The sequence below is a fragment of the Vombatus ursinus genome, unplaced genomic scaffold (assembly GCF_900497805.2).
Source record: "Vombatus ursinus unplaced genomic scaffold, bare-nosed wombat genome assembly UNPS02009835.1, whole genome shotgun sequence".
In the NCBI taxonomy this organism is placed as follows: domain Eukaryota; kingdom Metazoa; phylum Chordata; class Mammalia; order Diprotodontia; family Vombatidae; genus Vombatus; species Vombatus ursinus.
In genome coordinates, this window is record NW_020949613.1 from 24,459,987 (window position 1) to 24,485,517 (window position 25,531).

General features: G+C 37.9%; 1 protein-coding gene across 6 annotated transcripts in view; it reads right to left on the minus strand.

Annotated features, from left to right (window-relative positions):
- FILIP1 (filamin A interacting protein 1) overlaps nt 1–25,531 on the minus strand; it is a 256,692-nt gene that overhangs the window by 82,286 nt on the left and 148,875 nt on the right. For all 6 annotated transcript variants that reach the window (XM_027852878.1, XM_027852877.1, XM_027852872.1 and 3 more), the window contains 2 exons: nt 9,359–9,532; nt 4,767–4,945 (listed from right to left, as the gene is read on the minus strand). In XM_027852878.1, the coding sequence (XP_027708679.1) occupies nt 4,767–4,945; nt 9,359–9,532 (353 nt within the window). The remainder of the gene's footprint in view (nt 1–4,766; nt 4,946–9,358; nt 9,533–25,531) is intronic.

Consider the following 25,531-nt stretch of genomic DNA (forward strand, 5'->3'; position numbering starts at 1 on the left):
ATATGGGGGTACTAACCTGAGATCTTCCTCTTTTTAGATTGACATTAATCCATTAATCATTCTTCTTTGGTTTTATACTTTGAGTTGTGTTGTTCACTCAACCAGTTCTGAACCCAATTAACTTTATCATCATCTAGTTCACATTTCTCCATAATGCCTACAAATATCTCATAAGAAACTTTGCCAGTTCCCTTGCTGAAATCCAGATATACTATATACTATGTACCTATATACTGGATTTTCTAGTCTGATAACCATGTCAAAAAAGGAAATGAGATTTGTTTGTCAGGACTGACTTATCCTTTTTTTTTTCTTAAAGCTTTAGTTGACTTTTATGCCTAATGCCCATTTTCCAACCATGAGGGAGAGGGTACTGTTAAAACTGGAAAAGACCTAACTTTAACTCCTAGCTCTTCTACCAACTAGCAATGTGACATTGGTCAAGTCATTTATCCCTTCTAAGCCTTAAATCCCTCAAACAAAAAATGAAAGTATTATATATAAACTACCTGACTCATAGGATTTACAGCTGGAAGAAACCCTAAAGAAAATGTGGTGCCATGGACTATTCTTGATGAACTCATTCTGGCTTTCACTAATCACTTCTTACCTTTCTAGATGCTCAAAATCCACCCTGTTAAATGCCACCAATTGGAAAATGTTTGAGCAAGTTATGGTATATGATTGTGAAGGAATACTATTGTACTGTAAGGAATGATGAAGGGGAAGGTTTAGAAAAATCTGGGAAGACTTATCTGAACTGATGCAAAGCAAGCAGAACCAGAAGAACATTGTACACAGTGAGAGCAATATTGCAACAATAATCAACTGTGAAAGACTTAGCTACTCTGATCAGTCAATGATTCACAGCAATGCCAAAGGACTCATGCTAAAAAAAAAAAAAAAAAAAAAGGCTATCTACTTCCAGAGAAAGAACTAATGAATTCTGATTGCAGATTGAAGCATATTTTTCCACTTTATTTTTCTTGCTTTTTTTTCTTGCAACATGGATAATGCGGAAATATGTTTTAGATGATTTCACATGTATACTGAGTATTATATTTCTTGTCTTCTCAAAGGGTGGGAGAGAGGATAGAAGGAGGGACAGAATTTGGAACTGAAAATAATTTTTTCTTAAATTCCCTTAATAAAGCAATTTAAAACTGGGTCAGGAATTGACCTCATTTGTCTATAATTTGAAGACTCTATCCTCTTCTCTTTTTTGAATATCAAAATGATATTTGTCCCTCTCTAATCCTCTTGCCTTGCCCCAGATTTTTTTTTAATTACAATCAGGGATGTAGCCATCATGTTTATTAATTTTTTCACTGTCTTCATGTGTCACTTATCCAAGTCTGCTGATTTGAATTCATTGGGAAAAGTGGAGGTGGACTCTTAGTATCTTCTTTACTTATCTAGTAAGCGTATGTGGTATAGAAGAAAGTGGACAAGAATGGGAGCCAGGAAACCTGAGATCTGAAATGTATTAACTATCACTTATTAGGCCACTCACTTGAACTCTTCCAGCCTCACTTTCCTTACCTTTAAAATGGGATAATAACATTTTTACTATCTAATTTACAGGATTGTTATGAGGAAAGTCTTTTAAAACTTCAAAGTCCTGTAGAAGCATAAATAATACTACTAATATTACTTGGGCAATTTTAAACATAATAATGACAAAAGATCATTTCAGTTATGTTTCTCCTTAAATACATACATTTTTTGTCTACTTGGGATTGACCAAACCTGTGATTTCATTGAAATAGAGACCTCCAGATTGAAAAAAAAAATCCTTTCCACCCTTCTCCACAATGTGTAGTCTTAGAGAGTTGCTTGGGGTGCTAAGAACTTAAGATCAGGATCACACAAGCCAGTATATGTCAGATGTGAGACTTAAATTCCAATCTTCCTTGCTCCAAGGCCAGCTCTTTACCCACCATTCAGGGGTCAGCAAACTACAGCAGGAGGGCCAAATCTTGCCTGCTGTCATTTTTAATACCAATGGAAATCTAAGAATGGTTTTTACATTTTAAAATACGATGCAACTTCATTTAAAATGTAAAAACTATTCTTACCTTCCTGGCCACAAAAATAGACTGGGCTGTAGTTTGATGACCCCTGCATGTCATTGTTTTTCTCTTTTTTTTTTCCGTTTATTAACTTTAAATATGTAAGGTTTCCCAATTTTTAATTTCAAAATATCAAAATCAATGGCTCTCATTTGCCCTTTTCCAAATAAGGGCTATCCCTTTGGATAGCTGTGTCCATATCCTTTAAGTTCTCATTTGAAATAATTTTGTAATATCCATAGGCAGAAGCTGAGAAGTTGTGAAAGATCTGGAAACTGGACACTATGCATATTGACTGGTTAGCAAATATTGTCAGACTAAGACAACTATTTGTCCATATTTACAAATTTTGTTGTTGTAGTTGTTTGTCCTTCATTCTTGAAGAAGGCTGTAACATCAGGAAGATGATGCCATGACTTGCAAGTGAATTGGAGTTAAGTGAGGGAGAATTGTGCAAAGTCACCAGCCTCCCTCTCTCCTACAGAGTCATCTGGGGCCCAGCGGCAAATTACACAAATATTGTAGCACAAGGGTAATCCTTCAGAGACACATATAAAAGGAAAACCCAAGAAAATCACAAACTACTCTAGCAATAGCAGTGGAATGAGCTCATTCAAGGTAAAATATTCTCTCTCTTTTCTCCTCTTAGCCTCCTCCTTTTCCTCTTCCTTCCACCCTACCCTCATTAGTCCTATATTAATTGATCTGTATTATTGGCCAAAATAATGATAAGAAGAGCTGACAATTTTATAGTAAATATAGTAATTATATAGTTTAGGTTTTATAAAGTTATTATATATCTATTACATTATATATCTATTGTCTCATTTGGTACTTACAAACATTATTTTCCTTATCTTCATTTACATAAGAGGAAACCAAGCCTCAGAGGGGGTGAAATGACTTGTCAGAAGTCACATAGCTAATGAGTGTCACAAGTGGATACAGAACCAGGGCTTCTGATTCTAAATTCAGTGTGCTTCATAACTTATTCCAACAGCAGCAAAAAAGAAGGGAGAGAATGAAAAGAAGGAGAGAAGGAGGAGGAGAAAGCTGTTTGCATTCATCTAACACTTTTATTTGCTTTCTTTTGATAATTATTTTTCTTTTATTTTTTTAGGTAATTGGGGTTAAATGACTTGCCCAGGGTCACACAGCTAGTAAATGTCAAGTGTTTGGTCTAAGAACAGATTTGAACTCAGGTCCTCCTGACTTCAGGGCCAGTGCTCTATCTACTGTGCCACCTAGCTGCCCCAATTATTTTTCTTTTAAGGAGACTCATGGAAACATCAGACTTCTCTTCTGTTACTCAAAGAACTCATAAAATTAAGACAAATATAGCCCATCTCCAGCAGCTTTCTGTTCCCAAATCCTCAAACACACAAGCAAATTCAGCTCAATTACTCAAACTTCTGGGTTCCATAAGCAGCTAGTTTGACAAAGGAGATGGAAAAAGTATAAAAAGCAAATCCTGAAGGGAGTAAGAAAGCAAAAAGCAGAGGTTCTTAACTTGAGGTTTGTTGGTAGATTTTAGGGCATCCATGAACTTAGATGGGAAAAAAAATTAGTCATTTACTTTCACTAACCCCTAAGTGAACTTTACTTTCAATGATGAATGTAGGCAACAAGTATGATGGTGTTAGTAATACCTGTGTCTTTGTCATTAATAGAAATTCCAGATATTTTCATCTCACGTTACGGTTTTTGCAAATAACTCAAAATTTCATTCATGCTCAAAAATACTGTAGTTATAAGATGCTCTGCTAGATATATTACATCATAAATCTGTTTTTATATGCTGAGAACTATATTTCAATATAAAGGGTTTCCTTTGTAATTCTATGTATTTGACTTTATTTTTTTTAATGTTATTTATTCTGAGAAGTGGCCTATAGGCTTCATTGGACTATCAATGGGGTCCCTAACACATGCAAAAAAATAAGAACCACTAGTATAAAAAAATGAGAAAGTTTTCACATTATAGGCAATTGCTTCAAATGAGGTAAAGACAGAAATCTTTACTACCTCTTTGACAATAACCACAAGTGATGGGGATAAAAGTCAAGAACTACTGACTTCTATGAATTTCACAAATCATGGAATATAAAATAGGTAGTTTTGATTCAGTCAGTACCATCATTAAAAACTTTCTACTCAGTCAAGCAGTAGGCTGCCATATTGCCTTGATTGACCTCAGGAAGCAATACAGTCCTAAAATTTTCAAAGTATCAATTCCTGGGTAAATTTAAGATATTGCTTTCTTTACTCACTAGATTTCCATGCATAGAATAAAAAAGATATCACCACACATCAATAGTATGTAATAAATTCAAAGGCCTTACAAATTGAACTCAAATTGACAGCCTCCAAAGGTCCTTTCTACTCTTATGATTTTATACCACTATCTTTGTGGATAGTTAGTATTGGCATGGCATTTTCTACCTATATGTATACACATAATCATCATTGAAATAGGCTTCTGGTTTTTCCAGCAGAGGCAGTAGCTTACACTTATGTTCTATAATTGCAAATGTCATTGGGAGGGAATGCATCAGGTGTTGGTATATAGAAGGAATTGCTGGTAAAAGTGGCATAAAAGATTAAGACTGACGTTCACAAACTATTGGGTTCCAAGCTCTCTAGAGCCCTCAGAATGGATCTAATTGTCCTATGGAACAGGGGAAGGGGGATTACCTTTCACGTTCCTGTTCCAGGAGGTTGGTGAAGTCATCACTTTTGTTCATGTAATCCGTGTGCTTGTGCTTCTCGTTTTCTAGCTCATAAACAGTGCGCCTGTGGCACTTCTCTGCCAACAGGAGCTGTTCCAACATGCGCCGATAGGTTTCTCTTTGTTTTTCTTCGAGCCTGTCCAGCTGAGTAGGCAAAAGAGTGGAAGATCTTAATATTTCATTGCATTTGGCATGCCATTTTAAGTACTTTGTATTCCTTAAGTAATTAAGTCAAGAAAAAGCAAGCTTGAGAATTTTTGCCTATCCTGTCCCATATCATCATTTATTGGATTTCCATTGGATATATAGGTTTAGAGTAAGACAGGACCACAATAGTAGTCTTGTCCAAACTCCTCATCTTACCAATGAATAAACTGAGAAGTATATTGTTTAGGATTTGTCCACTTTCACACAAGTAGGAAGTGGCAGAGCCAAGACTCAAACCTGATCCTCTGTCTTCATACCTGAATCTTCGCTGCACCATACAATGGAAAGCCCAGGAATAACCATATAAACATTCTTTCATTTGGAAGAATAATAATTTTTTATAGATGGCATGTTTCTTAAATGTTGGGAGAATAAGCTCTTGCACAGATTTATTGATTTACAAAAAGTCCTATACCCAGTAATATTAAGGACAATATCCCTCTTGATCTCTGAAAGATTAGGAACTCACTATGTACATGTGCCATGCTTTGCCTCGAGGAAGTAGTTTACATCATCAAAATCCTTTCTTAAAGGCCTACTTACTACTAGATGCATTTAAGACAAAGAGTTTTAAAAGAACTCTAGTCCTTTAAAATAGGATCCAATTTCCAGAAGATGTTTATTAATAGAGTATGGACTTCAGAACTTGCCTTAAAAATCTGACAATATACCTACCTCACACCCTCCTCAAACTTAATGTTATCCATCCTCTACTTAAAACCCTGCAGGCTTTTACTAAAGATGTATTTTCCTATTCGCTGAGAAGCAATGGTGGCATAGGGAATAGAGAGCTGGCTTTGGAGCCAGGAAGACCTGGATTGAAGTTTCACCTCTGACATATACTGGCTGTGTAACTCTGAGCAAATAACTTAACTTCTCAGTGCTGCAGGCAACTCTTTTAAGACTTCAAGTTGTAGAAAAGGTGCTGACCTGTATTGATTGGGGTCGTCTCTTCATTGAGGAGTTTCCTATAACAATAAAATCACAGGTCCAGTAGCTATACCATTTGCATACTGCCATTTAGTCTCCTTAAGCCCAGAGAAAGAATGCCATCAGCACAAGTGCTATTATGGAGGCAATTGGTGCAATGAAAAGAGTGTTGAACTTGTAGTGAGAAAGTTGGGGTCACCAGACTTGACCTGAAATCCTGCATCTACCACCTACCCTTTCTAATGTGACCTTGGGCAAGTCACCTTTTGGGCCTCAGTTCTTTTCTCTGTAAAATAAAACACCGGACTTCACAATTCTTCAGGTCCTTTTGACTTCTAATCCTATGATCATAAGATCCTATTATGCTGGCTTACTTGGATTGATTTCAATTAGCATGCAAGGAGTTCCTTGCTATCTGCCAGGTACTTCACTAATATGATTTTGTTTGGTGCTCACAACAGCCCTGGAAGTAGGTGCTCTTATTATCCCCACTGTAAAGTTGAGGAAACGGAGGCAGACAGAGGTGAAGTGATTTGCCAAGGGTCACACAGCTAGTAAACGACTGAAGCCAGATTTGAACTCATGTCTTCTTAACTTCCAGGGCCAGTGCTCTATCCACTATACCAATTAGTAATGTGAAAGAAGCTAAGCATCTCCCATAACATTCTAACTGGGGAAGGATAATCTCTGGGTTTTAAATGCATTTTGTTGATTGGTTAAAAATGCCATTGCTTCTACTTCCCCTTATATTCCCTATCCAGAGTTCCACTGTCATCTTCCAGAGGCAGACATTGGGTGACAATAGGTGTGCTGCCTAAGACAGGGACTGGAAATAAGAGACACTGGCAAATAAAGCCTAACATATTCTACGTTTTTTGGGGCAGCTGAGTAATTTTTAGAACGATAAAATGACCATAAAACTAAGAGTTCTCTATAGTCAAAAGACGCATTCCACATATAAGAAACTTCCTCCAATATATTGTCTCCTGATCCTTCTTTAAAATGTATACTGTCAGGGGCAGCTAGGTGGTGCAGTGGATACAGCAATGGCCCTGGAGTCAGGAGGACCTGAGTTCAAATCCCAACTCAGACACAAAATACTCACTAGCTGTGTGACCCTGGGCAAGTCACTTAACCGCATTGCCTAGACCAAAAAAAAAAAAAAAGATTTGGGGGCAGCTAGGTGGCACAATGGATAGAGCACCGGCCCTGGAGTCAGGAGGACCTGAGCGCAAATCCAACTTCAGACACTGGACACTAGCTGTGTGACCCTAAGCAAGTCACTTAACCCCAATTGCCTCACCAAAAAAAAAATGTATACTGTCTTTCAACATTTATTTTCTTTTTCTTTTGGATACCAGGATGGTTCTCAAAGCCAAGGATCCTACAATATACCTGGGTATATTTTGGTTCCCCATTGACCTGGGAAAACACTCAGGCCCAGTTTTCTCATCTGAAAACTTAACTATTTTGCAGAAGAATCATTGTTAGGATGGCTGCTGATATTTAACAAAATTAAAATTAAAAAAAAACCAAGAATGAAAATATTTAGTAAAGTTTTACAAGACGAATCATTTTTGAAGATTTTCAAAGCTGCCTAGAAAAAGAAGAGGAAATAGGTTGCAGTGTGATAACTCATACTTATAAAACACTTCTGTATTTCTAACACATTTTAAAAAACATAATCTATTTTGATCCTTATAATATCACTGTAAGGTAGAAAAGAAATAGGTGTTACCATTCGCATTTTATCTGGAATAATTCAAGTGTGGGTTTGTCTGAAGGACAGGACTAGGTCCTTTTAAGACTAATGTTTCTGTGACTCTTACTTTTTGTACTAAAATGATTATTATATAACATTTTCTTCATATACCTAATTTCATAGGATTTGTTATAAGAAGCATTTTCGAAGTCTAATAAAAAAAACCTTTTTCATGCTGGCTACAATTTAGGTTAGCCCATAGAATTCTTGAAAATTGTAAATCTATCCAAATGTGTTTCAGTGTTTGAATTAAATTATCACAATTCTTTAGAAAAGAGACAAGTAGAATTGAGCACTTATTTCTTAACTGCAGAAATGTAAAATTATGAGATTATTGGCCTATAATTATGTTATGAAAGCCCTCTGGAGTAATCCTTTTTCTCTCTCTGAGCTGTCATACTGACAGCCTGGAAAGCAGTCTAAAATTAAGGGAGTACATAGTAGCCACCTTTTTATTTCTTACATCTCTTATGAGAGGCAGTATGGAGTAGAACACTGTCCCTAAAGTTAGGAAGACCTGGGTTCCAGTTTGCACTTGAAACCTATGGGCTATGTGCTCCTAGGCAATATTCCTAGGACTGTAATATAATCTGCAAAGACGATGCCTATCTGCATTAATACAGGGAGTTTCCTTAGCAGCAGCTCGCTATTTTGATTAAATTAGAGGTTTGGGCAAAAAGAAAAAAGTCTGTATGTTTCTCAATTCCCCTCATTAAATTAACATTTGAGAAATCTCTTTGACTTGATTGTTTAATGCTTCATTCTATAATTCAGCTCTAAAGATCATCATAAGAGCTTACCATCAAGAAACAATAATGTCTTCTAGTATAATTCTATTGAAAATAATGGTTTAAAGCCCTTTAAAAGATATTTCTTTTTCAACTTAAGAGCCTTCAGTTTTATTTTACTCATGCCGGTTTCCATCTCATTTTAACTCACGATCAAAGTCTACAGAAACACTACAGAAGGCTATCAGTTAGAAGCTTTGCCACCACCTACCCCATGACAAAGCTCATGAAATGTTCGCCTGCCAATTCAATTATAGCCAGGTAAACTCAACACTAAAACTGACCAGCTCATAGCACTCTATTTTTATCCCCATCATCACTTGCTTAGAGGAGTAACAGACTACATGAAACTAAGTGTTCTAGCCCAGGTATAATCCCATGGAAGGAGGAAGAGAAGGGAAGATTATCATTTTGAAATACTTCCTCAAATCCCTGTGATACAACTGGGTTTTATCTTCCAAAAAGATGTTATCTTAACCTTACATTATTCATTCACTTTTTTATTCACCTGACCTGATTAAGAACTCACTCTTCAATTCAAATCAGCACATGTTCTGACTCTCATTGTCTTGGACAGTTGCCTCGGTAATTTGCCTGGGGTCACACAGACAGTATGTGACTTGAATTCAGATTCTTCTGGACTCCAGGGCCAGCTCTCTATCCACTATGTATGTTCCCACTCAATTCTTTATTAAGGAACTAAATTAAGAATATTCAACTTTTTTAAAAAACTAGTCTGTGAAAAGCAATTTAAAAATTACCCACTCTCACAATCCCATCCCAGATGACTCTTCATGTTGTCATCACCACCACCACTACCACCACCACTATCATCATCATCATCATCATCATCATCATCATCATCATTACCTCTGAAATTGGTTTCTCATATACATCTTCTCCTATGGACTTTTCCTGGGCCAGGATGGCATCTCTGTGCAGAACCCGAAGGACATTCTCTGGTGCTGCTGATCCATAGTGAGCCTCTAAAACTTCGGGCTTGGTTTTTTCTGTCTTCAGCATGTGGATCACATCTTCCCTGGCCTGAGGTATTATAGGGAAGTACGGTTAGCAAGGTGGCAATTTGGATTATACTCAAGACTTGCTAAAGAGACTCTGCTTATCGCATCAGCCCTCATTGCATCTGGGTGTTTGATTGGAAAATTCACTGAGCATTGCTTTCTCTCTTATTTTACCATGAATTCTGATAGTTGTTTGCCAAAAGAAGATTAACAAGCACATATTCCACATCAGGTTGCTAGGAAGCGCATAAGCATAAGAGGATCTGTGCTAATATTAAACTGCACAGAAATTGCTTTTGTCTGGGAGATGATAAATCAAGGAGGGGGTGGGGCTCGTCCTGTGACAACTACTCAGTTTTAGTGCATTTTGAGGTCAATGGACAAACTATATTTTCTATTTATATTCTCAACCCAGTATTTGAAAGCTGATATTGAAAATCCTCCACTCAACTATTCCCCAGATCTTTGCTTTAATTCCATTTGGAATTAGCTCAAATTGCTACAACTTCCTGTGAGATTAGCAATTTCCTATTCCCCTCAAATGATTCATTTCCCACTGAAACACATGAGTGAAAATATACATATTACATGACATGAGGCTCTTTTTAGTTTAGTACCAATAGTGAAATATAAGGCTTGGATGGGTAGCTAGGTGGCACAATGGATAGAGCACCAGGACTGGAGTCAGGAAGACCTGAGTTCAAATCCAGCCTCAGACACTTAGTAGCTGTGTAACCCTGGGCAAGTCACTTACCCTTGTTTGCCTCAGTTTCTTCATCTGTAAAATGAGCTGGAGAAGGAAGTGGCAAACCACTCCAGTATCTTTGTCAAGAAAACCCCCAACTGAAAGTGACTAAAAAAAACACATACAAGAGCTGACCCGTCCTATGTATATTTTCCCTCTTTGAAATGTGAGCTCCTTGACCACAAGGATTGTCTCAGCTAGGATGGTAAGGCAGGCGGAGAGAAGTAGCTAGGTGGTGCAGCAGATAGAGTGCCAGGCCTGAAGTCAGGAACACCTGAGTTCAAATCCAGCCTCAGACACTTACCAGCTCTATGGCCCTGGGCAAGTCACTTCACCCTATTTGCCCCAGTTTCCTGATCTGTAAAATGAGCTGGAGAAGGAAATGGCAAACCACTCCAGTATCTTTGTCAAGAAAACACCAAATGGGGTCTTGAAGAGTCAGGCATGACTGAAATGACTGAACTGAACAAAACTTGAATGTTTGGCATGGATACTTTTTAATTTGTTAAACAAGTAAGCAAGTCTGTTGGTAAAGGCTTTTCTTTTTTTTCCCAAAAAGAAGTTCCCTCTACTCCCTGGAAATTTCTGGCCCAGAGCACCACTCCCATTGACCAAAGGCAAGTGATCAGGGGTAGAGGTTATTGGGTAAGAATAGGTATGGTGGATGCAGACAATGAGTAGCAATAAGCAAGACATTAGGGACCACAGCTCAATATACTGCACTTTTATGAACATCTGAGAAATTTCTTGAGTGAATAGGGCTACCACACCAAGACTCCTTCAAGGACACTAGTTACATTTCACACATTGTAAGAAATTTCCCCAAAAATATTGTCTCCAATTCCCCGCTTCAAATATGTCCACTTTCCAACATGTTTTCTAGGGATACATGTCAAAGATCCCAAAGCACTCCTGCAGTTTACCCACTTTGGACCTTAGGAAACCATTCCTCATCTATAAACTCAACTGCTTTGAAGGGGAATGGCAAGATCTACTGGCTGTCTTCTTAGAAACTTTTGTAAGATTCTTACCAGATATATTGTGAAAATCACAAGATTTATAGCTTTATGCAGTGGTGACTAAGGCCAACATGACAAGAAGTTGAAATATTCCTTTTAATTTTGTTAACCCATTTTGTTATGGGTTCTAACATGTAGCTATCTTGATGTATGAACATAACAACCCTGAGCCCTCTGTCGATCGAGATATTACGGACTGCTTTCCCTGTCAGAATCGTAGGTTTGGACCGTCCATACTCATTCTATGTATAGGTAATGGCATACATTTCATAGAATCATTAACTTTTGGAGCTAGAACGATTGATCATAGGATCATAGATGAAGAGCTGGGCAGGGATTTCAAAGACCATCTGATCCAACCTTTTTACAAATAAGGAAACTGGAGACTGGGGAGATTAGATGACTTGTTCAAGATCACAAAAGTGGTAAATGTGTGTGATGTGAAATCAGGTCCTTACAGCTAGTGCAGGAGACATTAAGAGATCATCTAGTTCAACACCTTTGTTTTGCACATAAGAAAATATGAGCATAGAAAGTGAAATGACTTCCCCAAACTCACACAGCTAGTAAAAGGCACAGAGGGGATTCAAACTCAGGGCTTCTGACCCTAAGTTATGTTCCCTTACCATTCCTCCATGCTTGGTTACTGAAGGAAGGGAAGGGAATAAGCATTTATATAGCACCTACTATGTGCCAGGAACTGTGCTAAGTGCTTTTTTATTATTATTATCTCATTTGATCCTTACAATAACCTTCAGAGGTAGGTGCTACTATTGTCCCCATTTTATAGTTGAGGAAATTGAGGAATAGATGAAATATGTTAGCAGGAAAGACTCTAACAGCTGAAGGAACTGGGGTAGCCCTTCACCTGAACCTTGAAAGAAGACAGAGATTCTAAGAGTTGGAAGTGAAAATAGAAATCATTCCAGGAATAAGGGCTAGATAGTACAAAGGTGTGGAGTTAGGAAACGGAATGACATGTGTGAGGAAAAGCAAATAGGCTATTAGGCAGGATTGAAGAGTTCATGTAGAGGAGTAAAGAGCAAAGAAAACTGGAAAGACCTGTATTTTAATCTCATTTCAGACACTAACTATATGACTTGCATGGGCACATTACCTAGGGGCAGCTAGGTAATGCAATGGATAGAGAGCTAGGCTGGAGTCAGAAAGACCTGAATTCAAATATGGCCTCAGACACTTTCTAGCCATGTAATTCTGGGCAAGTCATTTAAACTTTCTCTGCCTCAGCTTCATTAACTATAAAATGGGGGAAATAATATCATCTATCTCCAATAGTTATTGTGAGGATCAAATGAGATATTTGTCAAATGCTTAGCACAGTGCCTGGCACATAGTAGGCACTTAATTTTTTTTTACGCACAATTTTAATTCAAATATAATGGTAGAATGATCTTACATAATTTTTAAATATGAAATGAAATCAATGACTCACAAAAGTTATTTACTACAGTGTTTGTGGGGAAATTTCATATTCTATATCTATATCATTGTAGATATAAAGTATAATGGTTCACCTTTTTAGTGCTTGATGGGGAGTAATTATGATAAAAAGGTTTTTAATTAGAGTAGCAATATCTAACATTTGAAATGCATCCATGCTCTTTTTTATAATCACATTAGAGTCAAGTATATTTATTTTCACATCTGTTATAACTGCTATTTAGGTACTTAATTTTAAAAGAAGTCCCTTAGCCTCTCTGACAGTCAGGCTTCCTCAGCAGTAAAACTGAGATAATAATGAAATAGTGCATGCAAAGCTTTGTGCAAATTTTAAGGTGCTATATAAATGTGAGCTATTGTGATTATTATTATTCTTTTCACAATTGACCCTCCAGACCATCATTACTACCAATTCCATTAGCCCTAGCAATGCACCTTCTTGAAGATGGAGAGAGAAAGAAGACAAAAGCTGCATTCTATCTGGAATTAGTAGCATCCTTGACCATGTGACTTTCTAACCACCATTATTGCTGACACTCCCACCCTGACTTCTTATCGCCATCAACTTACTTCCTAAACTCTTACAATCTGACCCCACAACTCTACTGAAATGGCTTTCACAAGGATTACAAATGATCTTTTAACTAATACCTAATAAATCCAGGGAACTTTTATTCATCATCTTGGACTCAATGATGATTGACCCCCTCATCCTGGATAAATTCTTATTGATTTCTGTGGTACTTCTCTTTCCTGTTTCTCTTCCTACCTCTGTGACCACTCCTTTGAAATCTTCTTTATTGGTTCATAATTCATTTCCCATGGCCTAATCACAAGGAAGCTGGGTGGCTCAGTGGATAGAGTGCTGGACCTGGAGTCAGAAAGACCTGAGTTCAAATGTGGCATCAGTCACTTACTGTGTAATTCTGGAAAGTTATTTAATCTCTGTTTGCCTTAATTCACTGGAGAAAAAAATGGCAAATCACTCTAATATCTTTGACAAGAATATCAGCATTGGTGTGCCATGGTCCACATGGTCACAAAGAGTCAGACGTGACTGAACAATTGAGCAACAACAATCATAAGTGTTCCCCAAGACCCTGTCACAAACCTTCTTTTCTCTATCTCCTCTGTTCCATCTCAGCTATACGTAGAGATGGCCATACTCTTCATTTTGACATAGCTCACAAAGATTCCATTTCCACATTCATGAACACTGAGATTCACTGATTTCACCATAATCTTTTTTCATCGCATCTTTCCCTCTGCCTTTATGATTCCCTAAGCTGGTTCTTCATTCTCACCATGATTTCCAATCCCTTTAACCCTCACTTTTTCCTGGGTTATCATCCCCGCATTGGTACACTCTCTGCCTTTTCTTACCTCAATCCTGTAGTGAACCAGATCAACTCTATAATATCCTCTACACTCAAGTCCCTTGCCCTCTTCTCCTATTAATGATCATACCTTGCCGAGCCCCAGTCTTGGATTACTCCCATCATCCATTGCCTTTACTCCTACTCATGTGCTACTGGAGAAAAATCACAAAATTGGACTGAGTCCACTGTCAATTTATGTTAGTTTCACTGCTATTTACCCAGACTATTGTAATAGCCTTGCACCCAATCTCTTCTCTCTTCAATCTATCCCTCTCATAAGTGCCCAAATAATCTTCGTAAGTCATAGGTCTGACTATGTCACCCCTTTGCTTAACCCTTCAGTGGCTCTCTCTTGCTTCAAAGGTGAAATACAAGCTCATCAGTCTGACTTTAAGGTTCTTTACTGCTTGATGGTTCTCATGTCACCTGGTGGTCAAAACCTTCCATTAGAAATCATTGAGGTCAAGTCCCTCATTTTACAGATGAAGACCCTGAGGTCTGGAGAAGAATAGTTTTCATTTGTATTATTCTTTGAGACCTGTTCTATGACCTTGTGAGAACTATTTCTACTGTACCATATTTGCCTCTACATGTAAAAATAGTTGGAGGCATATATCCTTAGAACACTTATAGGCGGAATTAGACTGTTTTCCCCTCTATGAGGAATTCTAGTGCCTAATGAAATTTTAATATCTGTGTTCTAAATGATTTTTATACTGTTCACAGTATATCCTTAAATGGAAATTGGACTTACAACTCAGAAAGGAATAGGCAGCTAGGTGGCACAGTGGATAGAGTGCTAGACCTGGAGTCAGGAAGATGAGAGTTCAAATTTGACCTCTGACACTTACTAGCTGAGTGATTCTGGGCAAATCACTTAACAGTTTGCTTCAGTTTCCTTGTCTGTAAAATGAGCCGGAGAAAGAAATGGCAAACTATTTCAGTATCTTTGCCAAGAAAACCCAACTGGGGTCGTGAAGAGTTGGACACAACTGAAACAACTGATCAACAACAGAAGATCATAAGTTAGGGATTAGACTTGTGATTTCATTAGTATAAGAAACTACTGGATGTGGAAACTTCTTCTACCAAAGCAGGTCAGCACTTGCTCTGCAACATATACTCTTAGAGAGTTTCCTTGGATGCTAAGAGGTTAGGTGACTTGCCCTAGGTCAGGCCTGCACAACATAGGAATTTCAGGTGGCCTGCAAAAAAATGTAGAGGATGTAAAAGAAAGTAAAGATGTAACAACTGTTTTGTCTGGAGTCTGCTTAACTTGCCTTCCAGTAGTCACTGTTGTGCCCATTGTGTAACTTGGTGGGTGGGTTACCACTGTGCACTCTCTCCTGTTTGTCGTATGACCCGTGGCAACCAACCATTGTTATACCTTTACTTGGAAAGTGAGCTGCCAAAAACCTACCTGCAGCCTGAAGAAGTTTAGCCTATTTTAATTTTGGCCCCTATCTACTACCAAATTGTTCAGGTCTGCCCTAAGTCATACGGCCATTAAATGTCTGAAGCAGGACTTGAACCCACGTCTCTGCTGGCTTTGATGTGAGCTCTCTATCACATTACACAGTCTGTCCATAGTATGATTGGGAGTTTTCCATACAAATGAAACAAAAAACAAATCATTCAAATGGAAAGAAAAGTTTCCTCTTCATCATTCAAATATTTTGCTATTTGGCGAAAGATTTCTCACTGCCTGATTAGTGGATGGGCTCATGCATAGTTTCTACAGCTTTAGCACAAAAGAGGAAGGAAAATACAAATTGCTTACCTGGTTAAATATCAGACACATATATTTCTATTTTTATTCTTGTCTCACTCTCTGTTTAGACTTTTTACAAACACCTTGCAGTGACATCTGCCAAAAGAGTTAGAGCTGAAATGACCACACACTTCCCCTCAGTCTGCCAGTGCCTACTTACTAATGCCAGCCTCTGAGTAAACTTAAGAGTATTGAGCACAGAGGAGTGTAAGGATTATAGATTTTTTTTCCCACCTAGTATATATTCTAGATTTGTTCCACTTTGTCTAGACAGTCAAAGGAAACTTTCACAGGAGGATCGTTTCTATGATGTAATTCTTACATGTGACATTCTGAAGAAGAGTTTGTTATTTGGTGAGAGCCAAGAAAATTTCCAAGTGTCTCTCAAATGCATAACTGTAGCATATAATGCAGATATATGTGTAGCATATAATGTGCTAACTGGGCCGAGATTAAGTATTCTAATAACTGGACATTTTTTTGACCCAAGTCAAAAACACTTGGCAGGGATTGGGCTCAGATAGAGGATGGAAGGGAGATGAATAGTGTTTGTAGTTCGGGGAGTGGTGCAAGGATGGAGTGGGGTTGGAAGAAGGGTGTCATGGTGAAGAGATCCTGGTAGTGGCAGCTCAGGGGGGTAATTGTGGCACACTGCAATGCTGGTGGAAGACTTCAAGATGAGCAACGATTATTATTAAGAAGGAAAACACTCCCATGTAAGCAGCTAGAGGCAAAGCTCCATCTACTCTCTGCTAGTTATTGCTCTGAGTTTCAAAAATGGAAGAAATTAGATCAAACCTGATTGGGCAGGTGGGTGTTAAAATAAAATTCTTATCCCTTTTTCAGGCTATCAGATGCTTTATTGCTATGTTGTTTCAAGCTTGGATAGGACTAATAAAGCTGTCAGCCAGATAAGAAATTTTATAAGATGATGGATTTCTTTTTTCTAACGACTAACTTCCAAGATTGTTTTAATTCATAACCAATTTAGATAAACACTTTCCCAACATGTTTTATTACTTTGCTTTTTGTTTTTTTTAAAAGAATGCAATGAAGTAAGAACCACCAAAGTGGGCCAAATTAGGGTCATCCTGCCCATTATTCTGTTTCTGACAGAGGCAATAAGGATTGAGTTGTGAAAAGGTATGGCTGGTCTTTTTGATACCATCATTCGAGATAAGAGGCATACTATCTCCCTCTCTACCTGCCCTCCCCCCTTTCCCACACCCTTATTTGTTTCCATTTTGAATCTATGGCAATTGAATTTTAATCTAAAGTGTCCCTTGAAAGCCATCTGCTCCAATTGCTAATTTTACAGAAACCAAGGTCTAACAAGTATATTTATGCCCAATTTCACATAGGGAGAAAGGGATTCAAATAGATGTTCTGGCTCTAAATCTAGAATTCTTCCTAACACATTGCTGTCCTTTGAAAGACTGTAAGTTTCTTGAGGCAAGGACATTTCATATTTTTTGTTGTATCCCCATCACCTAGTAGAGTGCCTGACACATAGAAGGCATTTAATAAACACTTGTTGGTTGATTAACGAATGGTTTTAATTAAGCCTTCCTTTAATGTGTTCAAGTTTCAACCTGTATTCCTTCTTGGGCTAATGAATTCCACAAATTTATTGCTCTCTGTGCAAAGGAACATTTCCTTTGTCCCAAATTTATTTTCCAGTAGTTGGGGACTTGTTGAACTGGTCATATTGACCCTCTTCACACCTTTCATGATCTTAGAGATTCTGATCACCTGGCTTCTCAACTTATACCTTTTTTTGATTCATAACTTTTTTATTGTTTAATCTGTCCTTATGTGACAGGCCTTTTATCCCTTCATGGTTTCAATTGCCCTCTTACAGATCTTTTCTAGCTCTTTCATGAACTATTTGAAATTTAGATACTGGAACTGCTGAATATTCCAGATATGGATGTGTCATCAGAACCATAAATAATGTGGGATAATTGGAACTTTGTCCTAAGTGCTGATAGCCAGGAATGTTTTCTACCCAGGGGCCATTGTCACTTTTTTCCATTGTGATGCAGAGAGAATAAGACAAGAGTCATATCATATACTAGTTGGTAGCAGTTAAGGATTAGTTGGAGAGGTGCTTAATTGTACCTTAAACTCTGTTTTCTTTGAAAAGAACATCTGATCATTAAACCTACTGCTTGGTAACTTTTTTATGTTTAGTTTAAATATTTACCTAACAATAAAATGAGTGGAAATTTGGGAAAGAACTGGTATCTCCCTCTTAACAATGGCCTTTTCAGGGTTTTAGTCACATTCTATATTCTTAACTCCTCAACTGGCTCAGGTCAGGCTATGCCCAGAGACAAGTTAGAAATCAAGGAAGATGGAAAAGAAGAACCAACATATCTGAAATAAGATCTTGTGTTTCCATAGATATGGCTAAAGCCAACAAAGTCAAAAGAAGGCTCTCCACATTACCGGAAGAAGGCCTTCTTAGAAAAGTCTCCTTTGTCTAGGAACCTAATCAACCAATCCTATTATTAGATGGATGGGTCATGTGGCAAGCTTGAGAGATAACAGATGAACAACAGCTTGAGTGCTTCACTGGCAACTAGGAAAAATTACATTAGCCAGAGGAAGGCCCCCAGCCTTTTGGATAGATATTCTGTGGAAGATTTACAGAAAGACATAAGTTAGAATCCTGTCAGATGATAAAGTATAGATGAGGTATGATCTGCACTATTGGAGATCCAAATTGATGAGATCTCTTAGCCTTTGAGTTTTCTAAGTATAGTTAATTCCATTTACTGAAAATCAATGCACTTTGATTACATAGTTACTGCCTCAGAAGTAATGTCCTCTTCATTCTCCCAAATCATACAGCCCAAGGTCATTCAGTGCTAACAAGGTGTGATTTCTTCAGGCTAGGAATCTAACATATTTCTGTTATGCTCTAAAGAGAATAGGTAGGTGTTGGGGCACATAGAACACTGGGCCTGGAGTGAGAACGACTCATTTTCCTAAGTTCAAATCCAGCCTCAGACATTTATTAGCTGGGTGACCCTGGGCAAGTTACTTAACCTTGTTTGCCTCAGTTTCCTTATCTGCTAAATGAGCTGGAGAAGAAAATGGACAACCATTTTAGTATCTTTGCCTAGAAAACCACAAATGGGGTCATGAAGAGTCAGACATGACTGAAAACGACTTACCAAAAGGAACATTGAGAGACTTTAGGAGTAATGGGACTTTAGGAGTAATGATTTTCCTTGGGTCACTTCAGAACTCTAACTTGAACCATGGAGGTACTAGGAACAGCTTTTAGAGCATGAAGAACAAAACTGGAGCCTGCTGACTTGAGATTGTTCTCCCTCATGTGACCTCGTGAGAACTTTCTAACTTTCAAGACCCAGCAAAAGTCAGACCAAGTGATATCATATGAAAGAAATTCCTCTATTAAACCACTAATCTCAGAGTGCACTTTTAATTTCCAGAATTGGTTTTCTAATCACTACAGTAAACAGAATCTTAGACAAGTCACTCAAGCTTTCTGAGCCTTGGTTTCCTCCTCTGTAAAATGTAGGGATTGGATTAAATTATTTCTGTGGTCAATTCCAGCTCTCAGGGTAATGCCAGGACAATTCTGATTCAAAAAGTGAAATCTTGGTATCACAGAGGATCAAAATACAAAGTCATAGTTTTCCTGTGATTAGTGATCTGGAGAGGAGCTGTCAGACCATGGATTTAAGCACATTTTTTTATGACTTCTGCTTTTTTTTTTTTTAACCCACTTGGGTTTATTAATAGTGCAACAGCTGCTGAGTTCTGCATCAGAAATTAGATAAGGTCACAGGTTGTCCAGGCGGTGCTGTGATTCTACCAGTGGATAATTTCATAAATTCCAAAAGACTTTGCAAGCTTCGGGGGCTGTGCTAACAAAGACCATAGGCAAAGACCTCATGGGGCCCCCTCTTCCTAAAGGTGAACAAAGTGGCCTACTGGTAGAATGGCCAACTTGCTTGGCACTCTGTAAGGAAGCAGAATCTTTGAGAACACAGAGGAGATCATTGTTAAGGACCAGCCAGATGACACAGTCTCAGGGAGCTCAGTAGTTGTTTATTGAGCTCTGTAAACTTAATCATTTCCAGCTAAGCCATAACACGCAAAACAAGCACCTGTGAATTAACTGTGGCTACTTCAAGCTTTGTTTATTTTTTTTTACAAAAGGGTCCAAATGATCACATTTTCTCAACTTCTTTCCTTTTTCCTCAGTCTTCCTTTTGATCCAGGACTGGACAGCTTTTTTTTTTGTTTTTCCTTTTATCCTTCTTATTCAAACAGGATAAGGGGGGAAAAAGCATTTTTATAGACAGACTATTGTACATAAAGTTCCTCTGACTCTCAAATCATTGAGAAACTTTGTGCTTCTTAAAAGATGTTTTAAGGTCAGGCTAAGGTGAATTCTATATTTATAATAGGCTTGAAACAGTTTCTGCAAAACTATATACAGTGAAGCTTCATCCATCCTGAATGAGTCATAGGATTATAAATTTAGAGGTGGAAGGGAATTTAGAGGTCATCAGGTTCAAACCCCTCATTTTACAGATAGGGAAACTAAGGCCCAGAGAGGTTAAATGGCTTGCCCAAGATCATATAGATAATAAGTAGCAGAGCCAGAATTTGAATCCAGGTCTTCCAACTCCAAATCCAGCATCCTTTCCACTGCATCATGCTGCCTCTGTCATCCCAGAAAGCTAAATTTTTCCAGATACAAATAGGTTAAACCATCATGTATCAGAACTCTAACCTGTTAATAGACACATTTCTCAAATGTACTATAATCTTCCCCATTGTGGTAATCTGTAAAGCCATTGGTTGGGGGAGGGGAATTCTAGTTTTCCAAACAAGCTGTCTCTGTTCTCAACACACCTCCCTCTCCTTCCTGGCATCCCCTCCCTCTTCTGGAATCCACTTGGAAGGAACCTTCTGTGCTAGAAACTTCCAACTCCCAAGCAACCTTGCTCACTGAGACTTCCATACTGTGTGTGACATCCAGGTTGTCTAAAGTTAAATGCCTTTCCTGAGGTGAAGGGTCAAAATCCAATTAGAATAGAAAGGTCTATGGTTTTTAACAAGGTTGACTGTGTTGTTCCTCTGTGGAAATGTCTACATTCACAAAAAGCAGATGCAACAAACCAGGACAGCTACCTTATTCAAGAGTCTGTAATTAGACTAATAATAATTACCCATGTATATATAAAAATATGTCATTTTTTTTCTTCTATGTGATGTTATATTTAGGCGTGCTGCTTGCAATGCAATTTCTAAAAAAGTCTTGGCCATAGTTTAGTGTGTCCTTTTGGTTTTAAATGCTGGTCAGGAAAAAACAAATTGTGTAAAAATATGCGAACAACTTTCTGTTACCCAAACAAAAGACTGATTTGCATCTAAAAAGTATTAGAGGTGAAGTAACAGCCTTTCCAGTGAGAGAAATGATTATTTCTCTCTTGTATTTAATAACTAAATATTGTATTGGGACCAAGGTTTTTCCTGTTTTCTACTTCCTCATCCAGAAATCAACCAGTATGGGAAATCTTTCTCAAAGATTTACCCAGGCCAAAATCTAATCAGACTGTAAAAGAAACACTAAGTTTGAGCTAATGGGAGGATTCCTGCTCATTGCTTTATTCAGAAGGGTCTGCAAAAATGTTGATTCTCCCTTCTATCAGACAGTTGATATGGAAATTGATAAGTCCCTTTGACCAAGATTTGAGTGATCCAAGTCATGTATCCCAATACTCTTATTGTAATATAGCCCAGCCTCTCATTGTAATATTCATCTTCTTATTAATTGTTAACCAATCAGAGTTAATTGCCATCCTACTCTTCCAAGAGCATTTAAATTGTAACCCTACCATCATAAGGGGTCTTTGGTATTTGAAGGGGCCACTAACCTCCTTTCATTAATAAACATGCTAGCCTTATTAATAAAATGATTAAGTTACTCAGAAACTATGTCTCTCGAACTTTTTAAATGCCACACCAGCAAATTGCTAGTGACAACATGCAATGTATTGCTTCTGCTATTTGAGAGGATGAATGGACATAGAAAATTATAAATCACATTGAATTAGTATCCATAATCACTATGTATACACAAACAAGGTCTAAAAAATATACTACCTTAGAATTTATAAGGGAAAATCTCACACTTTAAATGCTTGTAAAATGCTTTTCTAACAATAAGCTGAGGATATGAGTATTGCAAGGAGTATTACCACCATTTTACCAAAGTTAATTGAGGCTCAGAGAGGTTCCCGACCTCTCCTGGGTAGTTAGAGTCATCCTGGGTAGCAAGAGTCAGAGCTGGAACTCAAATTCCGATTTTCTGACTTGAAATACAGTAAGTACTCTTTCCATAATGCCATTAGTATACTAAATATAATGGGACCTTTTTCTGATTACTCAGAATTATCATCATGAACATCCTTCACTGTGATGTACCAAAGACATAGCCATAGGGTGTATGTAAATGTGGATTATAAGATTATATATACCAGCCCAGAACCTTTCAGAGGCTCTCTGCTGCTTATCAATCAAAATAAAACTCCTTGCCTGGCATTTAAGGCTCCTCCATGCCCATCCCTGCCTCTAAGTCAGCCTGCTTCCAGATTACCTTTCTAGCCTTATTTGGCATTACTTACCTTCCCACACTCTAAATTTCAGAGATACTGGATCACTCATTGTTCTATCTTATCCTGCCCTCTCCTGCTTCTATGTATTTGTGCAGGCATCTTTCCTGCCTAGGATGGATTCCTTCCCCATATCTCTACCTACTTAAATCCCTTCCTTATTTTAAAGCCCATTTCAGGTACTCTCACCTCCATGAAACCTTCCCTGGTCTTCCCAGTTATCCCCTTTCCTCCCTAAATCTCATCCCTTTTTGTTAAACTTCTCCTGGGCATTTACCACATTTTAATTTGTTATCTGTGTATGTTTTTAATTTCTTCTACTGTATTATAGAGGGCAGCTACACAGTGAATAAAGGGCAGAGCTTGAAGTCAGGAAGACCTGAGTTCAAATTTGGCCTCAGACACTTACTAGCTCTGTGACCCTGGGCAAGTCACTTAACTCTGCCTCATTTTCTTCATCTGTAAAATGAGCCGGAGAAGGAAATGGCAAACTACTCCAATATCTTTGCCAAGAAAACCCCAAATGAAGTCACAAAGAGTCAGACATGACTGAAAAACGATTTAACAACAGTGTATCTTAGGGGTGGCCTATTCCAAGGTTTGCAAATTCATTATTATCATTAGAAGATGACACTTTTGTAGACTATAATTTTCTTCATTCCCTCCTTAATGGTTAACTTTTAGTAGAATTTGAGGCACAAAAACATTAAAACTGCAAGCTTCATGTAATGAAATAGTATGTTTAGTGCCCACGTGATTAGAACTCACTTTTCCGGACAGTGATCATCTCACTACAACCTGCTTCTTATGGCATTAACATATGCTAGAACTGTCAGCTTGTCCTGATTTTGCATAAATTTAGTGGCATATAATTTACTGGTACTTTACAAGGAGAATTTGGTAAGTACTGTCAAAACACATTGATTTGATGAATGCTGTGAAACTGTTCAGATGATAGACCATGTTCTGAAATAAGATCCCTGCAAGGGCCATGGTGTAATGACTTGCTGGGTATTCTGTTTTTGTTGTTGTTATTGTTTTTATAAATCATATCTAACCTTTTAATGCCATGTCTTAGTTTTAAATGCTAAAGTCATCTTTCTGAAATCATACCTTTTTAGTAAACTACATTTGTTCATAAAATAATCTGCTTTTTCAATGAGCTTTGAGCCAGATCCCTTAACTATGAACCACTCAGAGCATTCTGAGTTTAGATTCTCCAGTTTAGGCAGGAACATCATATGGCACTGCTTCATAGCTTTAGATGACTCAGAATCAGCAAAGATTTTGAACAGTTGCCCTTTCTGAGACCTGATACTCAGCATTTTTCTACCCTTGCATTTTTCAGGTCATACAGAGATATTCTCATTGACTTCTAGAGCTAAAGGGTACTTTGGAGGTCATTTTCCCCCAACACCTTTATTTTTATAGATCAAGAAACGTAGTCTTAGAGTAATGAAGTCATTTGCCCAAGCTTAGCCACTGAGTCAGAGGTAAAACTCACTCCCAGTCCAGTATTCTTCCTGCTAAACAACACTGTACTTACTCTCCCAACAAGTCTCTATTATGCTAGTGTATCTTGTAGACCATTATATTACCAGTATATTCCTACATAATGCTGCCAAACTCATCTTCCGTAAACATCTTTTTCATCATGTCACTTTCCTAGTCAAGAACTGACAATGGCTTCTCAATGACCTCCTAACTTCCCTGCCAACTTTTAAGGCCTTCCATTATCAAGCTCCAACCAACATATCCAGCCTCATTTCCTATTCTTTAATATTTGAATGTGAGCTCCTTAAAGCAAAAATAATTTCATTCTTTGTCCCTGAGCTAGCACCTAGCACGGTACTAATAAAGGCATTTAATAAATACTGATCGGTTGATGAGAGATCTGTTCCAGTTATCTTGGCCTTCACATGACCATATTCACTCTTTCAGTTCTTCCCTTAATTATGCTATTCTTCCATTTACAATATTGTCTTTCTTCTCTGCTTGTGCACCCATAGTGTTTGGCACATGGTAAGCCCTTACTTAATAAATACTTGTTGATTGATTGACTTTAATACTTTGCTCTTTGCCTTTCAGTATAGGAAGATCACATCCTCAAAATCATAACATGGTTTCTATAATATGTTATCTAGGGAACTTTGGAGCCTCTCAAAGAGGAGAGGAGCCTGGGAGAACAGACATGGGCCCGAACCAGTGTTCAATCAATTGCAATAAAAAGACTTTACTACTTCAAACAAAACACAATCAAGAATGGTTGTAGCCTGGTCTGGCTTACTGAGCCACTTAACAAGTGATCTGCCTGGACAGAATTTTGTTCTTTCCCTGACTATTGCCATGATTGAGGTCTGATGAATATATTCCCGCTCTACTTGTCTTTCTCATTACACTTAAATCTTATTTAATTATTATCTCTACTTTTATAATAAGTTTTTTCCTCCAGGTAGATTAATAATACAGAGATAAACTAATAGAAAAATAATTTAAAAATAGAAAGATAAACTATTGCATTCTGAATTTCTCTCCTCTCTTTCTTTATCTTCATTTCTCTCCTTTCTTTCTTTATCTCTGTCTCCACATCTCTCTCTTTATCTCTATCTGCCTCTTTTTTTTTTTGGCAATTGGGGTTAAGTGACTTGCCCAGGGTCACACAGCTAGTAAGTGGCAAGTGTTTGGTCTGAGGCTGGATTTGATCTCAGGTCCTGCTGACTTCAGGGCTGGTGCTCTATCCACTGTGCCACCTAGCTGCCCCTCTGTCTGCCTCTCCTTACCTTCTCTCTTGTCTCTTTTCTCTGTCTCTCTGTCCATCTCTGTGTTTCTGTCTCTGTCTCTCTTTCTCTGAGTCTTTCTCTATCTGCCTGCCTATCTCTCTATCTCTCTCTGTCTCTTTCTCTGTGTGTGTCTCTCTCTATTTCTGTCTCCCTGTCTCTCTGTCTTTCTGTCTCTCTCTCTCTCTCTCTCTCTCTCTCTCTCTC